The 16,214-nt window shown below is 43.1% G+C and overlaps 1 protein-coding gene across 1 annotated transcript in view; it reads left to right on the top strand.

Moving 5' to 3' along the window:
- Window positions 1-16,214, top strand: part of stk32a (serine/threonine kinase 32A) — a 68,793-nt gene that overhangs the window by 28,013 nt on the left and 24,566 nt on the right. Inside the window, exons 5-6 of the mRNA XM_065287599.2 lie at window positions 7,849-8,022; window positions 15,739-15,776. Coding sequence (XP_065143671.1) covers window positions 7,849-8,022; window positions 15,739-15,776 — 212 coding nt within the window. The remainder of the gene's footprint in view (window positions 1-7,848; window positions 8,023-15,738; window positions 15,777-16,214) is intronic.

Raw genomic sequence — 16,214 nt, 5'->3', positions numbered from 1 at the left:
TTAGTAGCCAGAAACATCAGTTTGGTAGACCTCTGGAAGCTCCCGCAGGCAAGGCTCAGTTTTTTGATTACGAAACTGTCCGCGGAACCTGTGCCTTGTAGGAGGAATACTGCTGTCTTTGTAACATCCCAAGTGCAAGCCTCCACCACATTCTGTCAGGCTGCATGACGGTATCCAGTTTGATACAGAGCTCCGGATCTAAATCAAATTAATAATTTGTTTCCACGACATCCACATGTTTTACTAGGCTAATTCATAATTTGAATATTAATAATAATAATAATTGTAATAGTAATTACGATATATTATAATAATTCATTTCAAGAACCAAACTGTTGAATTTTGGGAAACAAATTCTAAATTTATGGCCATACTTTAGACTAAATAAAAAAGAATTGTTAATTTGTGTCCGTACTGAATATTTGCTAACTCTTACAGTCTTTCCACAGTCCCTTTCAATTTCTTCTCCCTGCTCAATCTTAAATTAGATTTTTACTTACACATGTAACCCCTTTAAATTAAACATTACTTTCTTGTGTGAAAGTCACCATGGTTTTAGGTGTACGCCAGGTGTACGCTGGAAATTTGGTGTACGCACTTTTGAAAATTGAGGGCCAATGTGATGTGGGGCAGAGCTCCAAAGCGGTACTCATTTTAGAGTTACCCATTCCTTTAGAAGCAGTATTGAAGGCTCCATGGGAGAGGAAGAGGCTGAAATATGCAGATCTTCAGAAGAGTATAAGGAGGCAGAATGCAGAACCACCCTTTACCCTGTAGAGGTGGGATGGTGTGGCTTCATGGGGGCATCAGCTGTCCACCTCATGAGAGATCTGAGAGTGTCTGGAGCAAGCCTTCAGAAGGCCTTCAAAGATCGGGCTTAGAAACTGAGAATAATAGCTCTGTATAAATAAGAAGGATATGTGTTAGGGCATCACCTAACACAGAGACATGCTGCAGGGGGTGACAGGCAAACATCCTGTTACGTCTTTGGGTTCTTTCTCTATTTTACCTCTTCTCATTTACTCGCTTGTTAACCTATTAGCGCTTCCCCCAGGTGTTCCTCATTTCCTCACCTGCTCCTCATCTTGTTATTTACCTCCCTATATATAGTTCCCTCTTTTTCCCTTCCTCTGTTGGATTATTATTTGATGGTCACGTTGTGTTGTGTCTCACTCTGTGTTAGATACGGAGCCGTGCTCCTGTCCTGTCCTGTCGAGTCGAGTCTTTGTTAATATCAGTGATAAGCAGTTTCTCCTGTGTGTTACCCAGTCTGCTCTCTGTACAGTTACTCTGCTGAGGAGGTGTGTGGAACGAGCCTAGGCTACTCAGGCGCTCCAGTATTTCCCCTCTCTCTCACGAGCCCGTCGCTGCTGCCGCAGCCGGTCACAGCCTGCTTTTGAACGCCGCGGAGTCGGCCAAGTCTGTCTGCCTACCCTTGGTTACACAGCCACGCGGACAAGTTTTGCTTTACCTTTTAAAGGACTGTGACCTCCTAAGTTACATAACCTGAGTGGCTTTGCCTATGTTTTGTTTTAAACTCTTATTTCCCAAGTGCCACTACCTGTACGGCTCGAACTGTGTATATTAAAGCAAAAGACTCACCTGCTAATTTGCCTTTGGTCCTCTTTGTTCTTCGTGACAGAATAATCCAACCATACCACATGAATCCCGCGGAGGATAATCCTTTCCAGGCTGCCATTGAGCTGCAAGGTGCTATGCTGGGCAGACATGACGAGGAACTTGCTGCCACCCGTCATGTCGTTGATTCTCTCGCTGCCCAAGTAACCGATCTCTCCCAGCAGCTTCACCGTCTCCGCATTGAGCCCTCTCCTCCGAGACTCCCGGAGGCTCCGGAGCCTCGTGTGAATAATCCCCCGTGCTACTCTGGTGAGCAGACTGAATGTTTATCATTTCTGACGCAATGTGAGGTTGTTTTTTCGCTTCAGCCTGCCACCTATGCCAGAGATCGTTCCCGGATCGCCTACGTCATCTCTCTTCTCAAGGGACGGGCTCGTGAGTGGGGAACGGCTGTTTGGAACACCAATGCCGGTTGTCTGGCTCAGTATATCCTGTTTAAGGAGGAGATGTTGCGGGTTTTTGACCGGTCTGTCCATGGGCCTGAGGCTTCCCGCCTGTTGTCCAGCCTCCGCCAGGGCAGGCGCTCGGTGGCAGATTTTTCCGTGGAGTTCCGCACTTTATCCACCTCCTGTGGATGGAATGAGCCGGCGCTGGTGGCTCGCTTCATTGAGGGTCTTAATGCTGATATTAAGGATGAGGTACTGGCTCGTGAGGTTCCATCCCGTCTCGACCCTCTCATCGACCTAGCGCTACGTGTTGAGAAACGTTTCGAGCTGCGCCGGAAGACGCGTCACGTGGAGACGTCACTCCTCTCTTCCCCGGCTGCCGGTTCCCCTTCCTCAGTCGTCCCCGACACGGAGCCGATGCAACTAGGCGGGATTCGCCTTTCTGCTGCCGAACGCCATCGCCGCATCTCCAACCGGCTTTGCCTCTACTGCGGCTCGGATGACCACTTTGCCTCCTCCTGCCCTTTAAAAGCCAGGGCTCACCGGTAGAGAGAGGGATACGGGTGAGCGCCGCCTCTTTTCCCCCTCCTCCTCTCTCTCGGACTACCTTACCGGTCTCCCTCCGCTGGCCGAGTTCCTCGGCTTCTTGTCTGGCCCTCATTGACTCTGGCTCCGAGGGTAGCTTCGTGGATGAGGCATGGGCTTTACGGCACGGCATTCCGCTGGTGAACCTTCAGGAACCCACTACTGTATTTGCCTTGGATGGGCGGATACTAGCTAAGGTTGGTCGTGTCACTGCACCTGTGAGTCTCATCGTGTCTGGCAACCACCGAGAGACTATTTCTTTTTTAGTTTTTCACTCCCCCATTACCCCTATTGTTTTGGGCCATCCTTGGCTGGTTGAACATAACCCTCAGATTAACTGGTTAAAGAGCTCCATTCTGTCTTGGGGCCTGTCATGTCATGTGAAGTGTTTAGTTTCTGCTGTGTCTCCTGTTTCTTCTGTTTCTGTGTTTCAGGAGGAACCGGGGGATTTATCTGGGGTCCCTGAGGAGTATGCCGATTTGCGAGCGGTTTTCAGTCGTTCCCGGGCTGCCTCTCTTCCTCCGCACCGTCCTTACGATTGTTGTATCGAGCTCCTCCCGGGTACCACGCCCCCCCGGGGAAGCCTTTACTCCCTTTCGGGTCCCGAGCGTAAGGCTCTTGAGAATATCTCTCTGAATCTTTAGAGGCCGGTACTATTGTCCCTTCCTCCTCCCCTGCTGGTGCGGGGTTCTTTTTTGTGAAGAAGAAAGACGGTTCGTTGCGCCCCTGCATTGATTACAGAGGTCTTAATAGCATTACCATTAAGAATCGTTATCCGCTACCGCTTATGTCATCAGCCTTTGAGATCTTGCAGGGGGCGCAGTTCTTCACAAAACTGGACCTACGTAACGCGTATCACTTAGTGCGCATCAGGGAGGGGGACGAATGGAAGACGGCTTTTAATACCCCCCTTGGTCATTTCGAATACCGGGTCCTCCCCTTCGGGCTCGTCAACGCCCCCTCCGTGTTTCAAGCATTGGTCAATGACGTTCTCAGAGACATGTTGAATATTTTCGTGTTCGTTTACATTGATGACATTCTAATTTTTTCCCCCTCTCTCCAGGTGCATGTGCAGCACGTTCGCCAGGTCTTACAACGTCTCCTGGAGAACAAGTTATTTGTTAAGGCTGAGAAATGTACATTTCATGCGCGCACTACTACTTTTCTAGGCTTTGTGATTTCCCCCAAGGGCATTAGTATGGATCCCTCTAAGGTTAGTGCCGTCACTGATTGGCCCGCCCCGGACTCTCGCGTCTCGCTTCAGCGGTTCTTAGGGTTTGCCAATTTTTACCGTCGGTTTATTCGGAATTTCAGTCAGGTAGCAGCCCCCCTTACTGCGCTTACGTCTGTTAAGACCCGCTTTAGTTGGAGTAACGCTGCCCAGTCGGCTTTTGATCACCTTAAGTCTCTTTTCTCATCAGCCCCCATTCTTATTTACCCCGACGTCTCTAGAGAATTTATCGTTGAGGTGGATGCCTCCGAGGTGGGTGTCGGGGCTATCCTCTCCCAGCGCTCGCCCGCTGACGGGAGGATACACCCGTGCGCTTTTTTCTCCCACCGGCTTTCGCCGGCCGAGCGTAACTATGACGTGGGGGATCGCGAACTTCTGGCCATACGTCTCGCGCTCGGGGAGTGGCGTCACTGGCTCGAGGGGTCATTATTGCCGTTCGTGGTCTGGACAGACCACCGTAATCTCGAGTACATCCGTTCGGCTAAAAGGCTCAATGCTCGTCAGGCCCGTTGGTCTCTCTTCTTTACGCGTTTTAATTTCACCATTTCCTTTCGACCCGGTTCAAAGAATATAAAGCCTGATGCCCTCTCTCGTCAGTTCGCTCCCCCCGATTCTGTTCCCACCGTGGAGGGCATAGTTTCGCCGCAAATGGTGGTGGGAGCGGCGGTCTGGGGAATCGAACGTCTGGTTAAACGCGCTCTTTCCAACACTATTACCCCGCGTCTCTGCCCTAAGGGCTTACTTTTTGTCCCGTCTTCCGCTCGACGTGCCGTTCTCCAGTGGGGACATGCCTCCAAGATATTTGCGCATCCTGGAGTCAGAGGTACTATTGCCTCGATCTCCCAAAGATTTTGGTGGCCCACTCGAGAACGTGACGTCCGCCGCTTTATCGCGTCTTGCTCTGTTTGCGCCCAGACTAAGTCTAGCAACCGGCCCCCCGCTGGTCTCCTTAGACCTTTACCCATTCCGTCGCGACCATGGGCTCAGATAGCGCTTGACTTTATCACCGTTAGCGACCGCTTCTCTAAGACCGCCCGTTTTATCCCGCTCCCTAAGCTTCCCTCCGCTAAGGAGACTGCGCAGATAGTCGTTGACCACATTTTTAAGATCCACGGTCTCCCCGAAAATGTCGTGTCAGATAGGGGTCCACAATTCTCCTCCCTGTTTTGGAAGGAATTTTGTCGCCTCATCGGGGCTTCTGTCAGCCTTTCCTCTGGTTTCCATCCGCAAACCAATGGACAGGCTGAACGCGCTAATCAGACTATAGGGCGCATCTTACGCAGTCTCGCTTTTCGCAACCCCGCCTCTTGGTCCGAACAGCTCCCGTGGGCAGAATATGCTTATAACTCCGCTCCATCTTCTGCCACCGGTTTATCGCCCTTTCAGAGCTGTCTAGGGTACCAACCCCCGCTGTTTTCAGCCTCCAATACTGAATCTAAGGCGCCCTCTGTCAAGGCTTTTATCGAACGCTGCAAACGCACCTGGAGACCGGTTAGGTCCGCTCTTTGTAAGTCTCGGTCCGCTACCCGTCGTGCTGCCAATAGGCATCACATTAAGAGTCCGCGTTATACGTGCGGACAAAGGGTTTGGCTTTCCACCCTCAATCTCCCTCTCCAATTCCCCTCGCGCAAGCTCGCCCCCAAGTTTATTGGACCATTTCGTATCGTTAAGATTCTTAGCCCTGTTTCTGTTAAGCTCCGGTTGCCCTCTAACCTTCGTCGCGTTCATCCGGTGTTTCATGTCTCATGTCTCAAGCCCGTCATTCGCCCCCCCCCCTCGCCCCGTTACCACCCCTATTCGCATAGAGGGTTCCCCTGTCTATCGTGTCCGTAGACTCCTTGATGTCCGCCCCCGGGGTCGTGGTCGTCAGTTTCTGGTAGATTGGGAAGGTTACGGTCCGGAGGAGAGATACTGGATTCCTGCCCGGGACGCACTTTGAGGGGGGGATACTGTTACGTCTTTGGGTTCTTTCTCTATTTTACCTCTTCTCATTTACTCGCTTGTTAACCTATTAGCGCTTCCCCCAGGTGTTCCTCATTTCCTCACCTGCTCCTCATCTTGTTATTTACCTCCCTATATATAGTTCCCTCTTTTTCCCTTCCTCTGTTGGATTATTATTTGATGGTCACGTTGTGTTGTGTCTCACTCTGTGTTAGATACGGAGCCGTGCTCCTGTCCTGTCCTGTCGAGTCGAGTCTTTGTTAATATCAGTGATAAGCAGTTTCTCCTGTGTGTTACCCAGTCTGCTCTCTGTACAGTTACTCTGCTGAGGAGGTGTGTGGAACGAGCCTAGGCTACTCAGGCGCTCCAGTATTTCCCCTCTCTCTCACGAGCCCGTCGCTGCTGCCGCAGCCGGTCACAGCCTGCTTTTGAACGCCGCGGAGTCGGCCAAGTCTGTCTGCCTACCCTTGGTTACACAGCCACGCGGACAAGTTTTGCTTTACCTTTTAAAGGACTGTGACCTCCTAAGTTACATAACCTGAGTGGCTTTGCCTATGTTTTGTTTTAAACTCTTATTTCCCAAGTACCACTACCTGTACGGCTCGAACTGTGTATATTAAAGCAAAAGACTCACCTGCTAATTTGCCTTTGGTCCTCTTTGTTCTTCGTGACACATCCATGTCACTGCTCCACCAACAAAGGACTGTCTGGGTTTTAAAGTGAACGGTGGTACCTGGCCAATTCGTAGGCACGTCAGGTAGTAATGTGCGTCAGGTAGTAATGTCTAAGCAGGTTAAGATTTACTTGTGTAATACTTTTAAAATATATATGATAAACTGTATAGGGTTCTTGAGTTCTTGATGTTGGGCTGTGTGGCTGTTTAGATTTGTGTTTCTGTGTTTTTTTTTAAAGGGAACACTTTCCCCCAAAATTGAAAATTCTACTTTTGTTTATTAACTCCAGTCTCATTATGTCATAATCTCCATTCATCTGCTCTGTTATCTTTAACTAAAAATCCCATAATCCTCCATTTGGACATTCTTCATTCATCTCTTTCATTTCTCTTTCTCCTTGCGGGATGTCATTGGATTTCTCTTGCACATGAAAATCTGAAAAACTCCAACTTTTTTAATGTTGTGTTAAAGGACAAGTTCGGTATTTTAGACTTAAAGCCCTGTTTTCAGATTGTTTATGGTCAAATAGAATGGTTTTGACTGAAATTTCGACATTTTCGGCTGCCCTGAGAATTTTCGCGTGTTTGTGTTTCAGCTCAGACCTCTACAATGGGTTTATAGGTGCACTGGAACAATCCTTCCTAAAATGCATTAAACTTTCGTTTACAAAGACGTGAAACTCACCGAGTGGTCAGGGGTGTTCACTGGTATGCTCACACAAAAATCGCTCCAAAAGACGCATTCCAACAGGTTTTATCGTAGTTTTTACCAACTCCATTGACTGTATTAGACGTCCTGTGAGGTACGGTATTACTCCGCGCCGGGAACTTTGTTTCTATTCTTGCAATTGGCAAAGGCGGATTAGCGCCACCACCTGGGCTGGAGTGTTTATTATTCAAGCTCTAAGCGGAAGAATGTACGGGTGTGAGGCGTTTGGGGAAATAGGTCCACAAGTTAACAACGAATGCTAAAACAGCTGTTGGAAAGCATCTTTTGCAGCGATTTTTGTGTGAGCATATCAGTGAACACCCCTGACCACTCGGTGAGTTTCACGTCTTTGTAAACGAAAGTTTAATGCATTTTAGGAAGGATTGTTCCAGTGCACCTATAAACCCATTGTAGAGGTCTGAGCTGAAACACAAACACGCGAAAATTCTCAGGGCAGCCGAAAATGTCGAAATTTCAGTCAAAACCATTCTATTTGACCATAAACAATCTGAAAACAGGGCTTTAAGTCTAAAATACCGAACTTGTCCTTTAAGGTTAAAGTTTTTGACCATGTCTGTATGTTTATTGGCAGGATAAATATTTTCATTTGATGGACTTATTTTTATGAAAAAAAGTGTGTCTGTGTATTGAGTAATCTTTCAGCTGTTGTGTTTTCTTAACACAGGTACTCATTTCAGGATGAAGAAGACATGTTCATGGTAGTTGACCTGCTGTTGGGCGGAGATCTACGTTACCACCTGCAACAGAACGTTCACTTTACAGAGAGCACAGTGAAGCACTATGTGTGTGAAATCGCCCTCGCTTTGCACTACTTGCGCAACAAACGCATCATTCACAGGTAATGATTCTCTCTCAACTACATGACATTTAGTCCAGTTATGCCACAACTAGTAGCAACCACAACTGGTTAAAGAAATGTGCTAGCATCTACAGTAGCTACAAACAATAAGGAGATCTTTATATATATATATAGAGTAATGTTTTTGTATGTTAATGTATAATTGTAGATAAGGCTGGTTTCTATATGGACTGGGAATGTGGCACCTAACACTGGTATTTGAATCCCAAATTTCTAAAATGACACAAAGACAATGTTTTTCTTTTCGTTATTGTTTTATCACAGTTGTACTACTTTTTACATGTCCATTTACAACCCTAGGATTTGCCTTTAGATTTAAAATGGTCTATTATTACCTTATTTCAAAGGGTCATGAATTATAATGTTGAGATCTGCACTGATTGGCTGTTTCTCAGAGCAGCTACTACAGTAACAGACCTTATGTTTAAGCCTGGATCAGACGAAGATACATATTCTGAGGAATAATTAATTGTTTGGAGATTGTTAATGAACATTTTGGTAGGTTGGTAGGTTTGTGTTTTTTTCCAGTATGGACCTGCAAAACGTAACTGTAACGTCAATAGTAGAACTACTGCCTAAATGCTAGCATATAGCATTAACTAGCATATAGCGCTAAATCAGCAGTAACAAATATATAAATGTAAGTGCTGCAGAAAAGCACTATATAAATGTAACAAATTATTTTTATTATTGAACTTATTATATTATTAACTATTATATTATTCATCTGTGCCTACGTGAGTACAGTTTTACATTCTATGGCATTTTTAATCATTCCAACCTAAGGCAAACATGAAGAAAGGCCAAGAATGCCTGGTCAGCTGCTTTGATATAAAGCAAAAGCAAATTCAGTACAAAAGATGTATATGAAGAGAAATTTCTACCCTTGACCATCAGATAAAAACAATAAATACAATAATACAATAAAGTGTAATATTATGTAATATTAAGAAGTTGGAGTATAATACAGTATTTAATTTCCTTTTTTTCTGCTCATTGCAGATAGCTGCAAAAAAGTCAGTATCCACAAACTATTTCCTCCATACATCTTCAGCTATTACTTTATGTCAGATAAAATTTAGTATGATTTGTGCATGCCATGCCATCTGTTGGACAACCCTTTTTGGCTGAGTTAAGAAACAATCTTCAGTAAAACTGAACACCAATGGTCTAACTGTTGACATGTGGGACTAAACCCTGGTTTCCCAGACAAGGGTTAAGGTTAGTCCTAGACTAAAACATGTTTGAGCTGTCTTAACTGATAATAACTTTTACTAACAGATCTTAAGCCAGTGCCATTGATTTGTCTCATCTTTTTCTAAGGCATGTTTATTAAAGATGCTTAAGTATCTTAATTTAATTTAAGGCCTGGTCTTGGCTTTAGCTAAGCCTTGTCTGTGAAACCAAAGCTAAATGTTTTTGTGTAGTGATGGGAGCAGAGCACTAGATGAATCTCTTTACTGTCAGCATGATGCCAAAGAAACTTGAGACGCATTGTCAGTGTGTGCAATGACAGGATAGATCATCTTATTATGGCCCTGGATGCTGAGCGGTCAAAACAGCCTGCCATATTGTGTTAAAATACACAGCCACATGCGCAGACATTTTCTGGGGCAGGAGCCCAAGCGGAAAATAGGGCACTTATCATAATTAACCAACAAACCTTTAAAAAAACATTACATATTATGAACATAACTCTGCCATCCTTATCAATTTATTTTAATTCTCTCACACTCTTGATGAAGTTGTGTGGTGATCTACTTGCTTCGTTATTTTTTCCCTATTTTATACAATGCCTTGTTAAATGTATGCTCATTAGCATATTATAATTTGTAAACATCCAATTTGCATATTAATGTGGTGATGGTGTTATTAAAAAACTAATATAACTCTATTCACCTGTAGTGTCTCCTTTATAATTGAAACTACATTAGCCTGTATGGCCATGATATATTTAAGCAATATCGCTCAAGTAGGAGTGTGATGTTTTTTTTATATCGTCACGGCTGGCACGAGGCCGAGGCATTCTGACTTATTATTCTGTTAATAAGTCAGATTGCATGAAATACTGTTATCCCCCCCTTTAAGTAATTTTTATTAGTATTCAATGTTCACCTATTGTTTAATACAAATACTTAAAACTGGCCAAAACTTTCATCAGGAGTGCACTTTGAACTTGAGCTCACACATGCAGAATATTTGTGAGTTGTCCTGGACGTCACGCTGGGCTTCTCGCCCGGTGTGTGACCCTGTTGATGTGTTGATGTCAGCTGTGTCTGATGCTGCACGGAGAAGCAGAGGAAAGCATCAGATTTTAACAAACCTCCTTACCTTATGTTTTGATATTTTATTTATCATAGCACGCTTGAAAGCATTTCCATCCCTAACACGAGCACCCCCTTGAGATGACCGTTTCTGTTCCAGCAGACTGTCTGAGATGAAAATAATACATCCTGTTTTTCTGCTTTAAGCTGTTTAAATTATTAACACTTGAGAGCTTTTCAATTAAGATGATCTTTAGGGATGAGGATAAGGAAGAGCAGCTTTTATTGAATCATGACTCTAACTTTTGAGTTACATGTATTAATAAGGGACTAAACTGTGTAATTCAATGTGTTTATTTTAATCATATCTATTAATTTATCACTACTTAAATATATTTTAAAAAGGACAAAAGTTCTACACGTACATGTTCGGCATGTTTTATTTTTGTTTTCTGTAGTTTCATTATTTCAATACGGTTTATCTATTGTGTTGTAATCTATTTCACACAATCCTCACCTGCACATGTAACCCACCAAAATGACTAAATCTAGATTGAAGTCCAGATATTATGTGATGCCCGGTTAAACATTTGAATATATGAGACCCCAAACAAATGACTTTCTTACTAAAAACACCTAACCCCATACAATAGGTTTCGTAACTATTACTAAAACTTATTTAAAGCTATTTTCTTAACTTCAGTCTTCATATCAATAATGAATGCTCCAGAAAACGTTTTATTTTTGCTTTAAACTTTGCTTTCTGACAGGACCTGACAGCACACAAATAAAAGAGTCTTCAGTAATAAAATAACAAAACTGAGCAATAAACAAAGGTCCAGAAATCCCAACAAGGCTATAAAACAAAAATACCCATGAGAGATTAAAGAAAATACTAGACGTAGGAACAAAGCAGCAGAGGACAGATAACACAAGGGCATTAAATAGGAAAGGAAAGAAGAAGGGGAATCAGGAAACAGGTGAGCAAGTGAATCAGAAAATAAATGATGAAACAAGAGGGTGTGGCCAAGACTGAAAAGAGAAGAGAACATGACAGAAACGACCAAAAGCCATGTGCTCAACACATGAAAACACAATGTAACAGAGCATACAAAGCACTTCAGACTGCTCCATAGACCACCCCACGATTGTGATGTCACAACAGCAACTCACCCGATGCATGCAGTTTTCAAATTGATCTCGTAGTACTTCTTTGCACTTAATTTACCCTGAGTGATCAGGGTTCAGTGTGTTCCATTTAAACCCATTTCAAGTGTTCCTCCAGCAGCGTACACTCGTGCTACGTATGCAGTGATGCACATCTGAGTCAACAAGACTGAGGGAAGTTTGCGAGGCAAAGGAATACAAATTTGGAGTGGAACCCAGCCCAGGTTTAGATAGACAGATTCAACCAAACTAATTAGCGCATTTTATGAAGCATGCAGCATAAGTGTGCATCTGTCAAAATAAGAGACGACTGAGAACGTCTTGATTACGTATGAAGGAAGGGAACGGAGACGTCACGTCGGGACCGACGAATTGGGAACTCAGTTAGAGAGACCCATCTGCTTCGTTTACTACAGAACGCAAATGAACTTGGCATTGAGATATTTGCATAATGCTGGCGCCGCCCCACCAGGTGCGTATATAAGCAGCAGGTGCAAATAGGGAAATTAGCTTCATTTCGCTGAAAAAGCCGGAAAACGTGACCGGCCGTAAACAGCAGGGAGCAACCCTGTGGCGACGGGACGTGACGTCTTCGTTCCCTTCCTTCAGGGAACGAGGGTTACATTTGTAACCGAGACGTTCCCTTTCAGTTGGTTACAACGACATTACGTTGTGACCGACGAATTGGGAATCCCTACCAAAACGCCACTGGGGCTGACCTCTTCCAGTGTCTGCATTAAGCCCTCCGGTTCCACTTAAGGAGATGGAGAATAGGATTTAAGGCAGAAGTCAGTGCACTAGATGTTCCTTTAACCCCACATTAGTGCCAGCGACTGGGAAGTGCCCTATCTGAGCGGGATAGGAACGCTGCGGAAACCACCGCCCTGTTAAGGGCTATTGGTGGGCGAAAGTCAACCGTAGTTGAGGTATAAAAGACAGACGTGGCTGTGTAAGCAAAGCAGGGCTCTGCTGAGGGAAACGTGGGCTAGTAGGATTAACCCCACGGAAAATACTCACAAAGGAACCCGGTGGGACGCAATGTGGATGCCCGAGCCAAACACATAAGTTCACACATGCAGCTAGTGAGAGGCTGACAGCGGATGCTCCGCAACATCAGGCTAACAGGGGCAGCGGAGGAAAGTCAATCAAACCGTTACGCATTTTGACTGGATGGCCTTCCATACTGACAGTTATTGTGTAGCGTCAGTCGGAGGCTGCAAGCCGACATGCGAGCGGGTGCTCAGTGATCTCCCAGATGAATAGAGAACCTGAGAGGAGACCAGCTCGACACGAACACTGTAAAACCTAATGAACGTGTTAGGTGTTGCCCAACCAGCAGCTCTGCAGATGTCGGTTAGCGAGGAACCACGAGCAAGAGCCCAAGATGAGGCAACACTTCTAGTAGAGTGAGCTCTCAATTTAAATGGACAAGGAATGCCCTGCAGATTATAAGCAAGGGCTATAGTTTCAACTATCCAATGAGACTTTCTCTGCTTAGTGACAGCTTTCCCTCTCTGCTGACCACCGTAACAAACAAAGAGCTGGTCTGAGGTCCTGAGGCTTTGTGTGCGATCCACGTAGAGGTGCAGTGCGCGCAAGGGACATTATAAAGCCATGGTTGGGTCTGCCTCCTCCGGCTCCATTATTTTTCAAATAATGTAAGCTGACTTGATATCTTATTGCTGACTGTAAATTATGATCTTAATTTAACAACACTTCATAAAGTGGACCTACTGCTTTAATGCAGCCATCCGGTTCATTTTACACAGAGCATCGCATATAATAAATGTTCTCCGTTTCATTTCATTGCCCGTGTCTGTTTCCTTAGCTTTGTATTATCCAAATAAAGTCGGATATATAACAGAACACTAACAAATCTCTCATAATGCGCTGATGTGAGACGGAGGAAAACCCAGCGTTAAAACTTTAAATAGTTAAATTAGTCTGAATTGCCAAAACAATCAGAAATACATACAAATTAATTTTCATGTATATTTTCATTTCATCCAAATGTGGTGGGTAAATAATCAGGAAGACTTGTTAGTGTTTATTACTCAGTAATGTTTTATGTAGTTTTTTGGGGGGATTAACAGTTACTTTTGTGCTTGCATTTAGTTTAGGTAACTAGAAATGAGACATTAAAGAGCTCATGTGACTTTCTCTTCATCTCCAGCACATCTGACAAATGTCATCTCGCTGACCGAGGAGTTTATTGTGTCAGTTGTCCTTCTGTTTCTCAGTAGATGCATGTGGGGATCAGGTGAGCGGCAGCAGGACAGATCACTTACAGACCTCATCATGATCGCTCATGTAATGAGGTCATTAGATCCTCCTAATAGGTTGTTGGATTAGTCAAGCGAAAGAAGAGTCTGCTGGATCAGTTTGCTCTCAGGGTGCTCAGGTAACACTGAGTGTAACTTCTTCTCATAACACTTTAAGGATCAATCACCTTTATGATATTATAGCAAAAATTGATCTTAATAGAGATTCAGCATTTATGACAGAAGATGTTGATGATAAATGAAAATATAATTTCAGTCTTCACATCTTCTCCGGTAGAGTTGATCAATTGCTGAGTTATAAAGCAGTCTGTGCTGAAACCTGCTGCTTGAACTGATAAATAAAAATTTTATTTTTCAATTCTGAAAGCCAGAACCTCTATATACTGTTTAATAATAATAATATATTCAAAATAGAAACACTGCTTTGCATATCAATATTATTTAAGCATTTATTCAACTTTATGAATTTGCTAAAAGGCAAATAATACTCCATATTGATGACCAAACAAAACAAAACTTATGAAGCTTCTGTCCAAGTGAAGTTTGGGATTAAAAACATTGTTTTGAGAGTAGGGCAGATTTGAGTCAATTTCAAACGTCTCTAAAATCTTCATACAGAGAAAATAAATATGAAACACTGCCTATGAAAAGTGATTTATTTTGTGTTCTCTTGTGCAGGCTTGAGGTTTCTCACATCACAATGTTTTATCACTTTAGTCACAGACTCCCAGCTATTGATTCAAAGGAACAGTTCACCCCAAAATGAAAATTAGCCCATCATTTACTCACATTGATGCCAGGTGTATATGACTTCATTTCTTCAGGCGAACACATTTAACAGTTATAACAGTAAAGATCATTGCATTTCAAGATTGCAAGAGTCAAAATAAACAAGAACACAGAGAGAAAGACTCACAAACATCACACTTTCAATGTGTGGATAAAAACCTTTAATAATCACGAAGAGTCATCCATAGCATTACAAACATTATAAACAAGAAAAAAACACACATTTAATAATCCACAAAAGACTCTCGAAACACAAATTAATATTCCTGTCAATAAAACAATGAGACAACATTACTGATTCAAATATTTTATAAAAACGTGTGGTGCATGTGTTCTCTCTTACACATGAAACATTACTACAGTAGCTGTGTCTTGTTTCAGTAGGCTGTGTCCTGTGGAGGTCACGATCAAAGGTTGCATACGCATAAGGCTGTCTCGTTTCAGAAAAGCAAGTAAGATGCGTCCTTCTTTCATAGGAAGTCTGAGGATGCATGAGATGTATCCTTCGCTGCTGCAAATAAAGAAACCATGAAAGAAACCATCAGATCACTAAGATACATCTGCAAATGATAAAACCCTATATTATCTATGAAGTCCTTATTTACAGAAGACAGAATCGTCAGCAGACGATTGAATTGATTGACAGGAGTCAGGTTACCATGACAACCGTTGCCAAACGAAATTGTGCAGAATCAGGTGTAATGTGTGGCCTGTGTGTAAATGTCAGCTAGTTTTGCACATAACAGAGCGTTGAAGTTTCACACCTGACTCTGTATCTGTGGTTTACTGTCAGGATTATCTCATCTGCTCATCTTGATGTAAATCAGCTCAGATTCTCCTTTGGCTTTATTTTTTTTTAGTGTCCTGGTTGTCTTTATTGTTGTTAACTGTAGCATAACTCTGTTTTATAAGCTACATTATATTAGTTTGCCTTAAACTGTTATTTTCACTTATATATGATCCTAACTATATGCTTCACAGGTACAGGTTATTTTCTGATATACTGTAATGCAACAATGCAAATTGACTTGAGTTCACACACAAACACACTTCACTTTTTTACATCTTTATCCCTGTCAGATTTTTACAGAAGTTTATGTGACTGTGTGCTTGTTTTCATTTGCCCTAAAATGTTTTTAAACCGTTTTAAACCGATTGTCCCTATGATATTTGCTTTATTTGTGTGTTCACAGAGACATAAAACCAGACAACATTTTACTGGATGAACACGGTAAGTCACTGTCATATTTATTGTTTTACACTTACTGTACTCGTCATCTGTATCTGATCGACAGATGTAATGTTTTCTACTCATCACTAGTGCCTAGAGCAGTGTTTCTCAAACTTTTTCAGCCCAAGGACCACTTTATCTTCCAATTTTTTTCTGAGGACCACCTAACACAATCTGACTCTAACACTCCCCCAAAAAACATCAACATAGGAAGGATAAGCTAAGTTTAAGTTTAATATGCAACTGTTTCAAGTCAAAAACTAATTTTTTAAAAACAAATGCAATGCAATGTTCAGAAATTATTATATGAATTTTATTTCATTTGATAAAGTAAATGTGAAATAAGTTGCAGCTTAATATGAACAACAAACTGCACATGTGAAAAAAAATGCAATTAAACATACTGTAACAGCCTAGGTCCCACTTAATGTCATTCCA

Source organism: Paramisgurnus dabryanus, chromosome 18, assembly GCF_030506205.2.
Source record: "Paramisgurnus dabryanus chromosome 18, PD_genome_1.1, whole genome shotgun sequence".
Lineage (NCBI taxonomy): Eukaryota > Metazoa > Chordata > Actinopteri > Cypriniformes > Cobitidae > Paramisgurnus > Paramisgurnus dabryanus.
The sequence above is the reverse complement of the archived record's forward strand: the minus strand, read 5'-3'. Positions and strand labels throughout refer to the sequence as shown.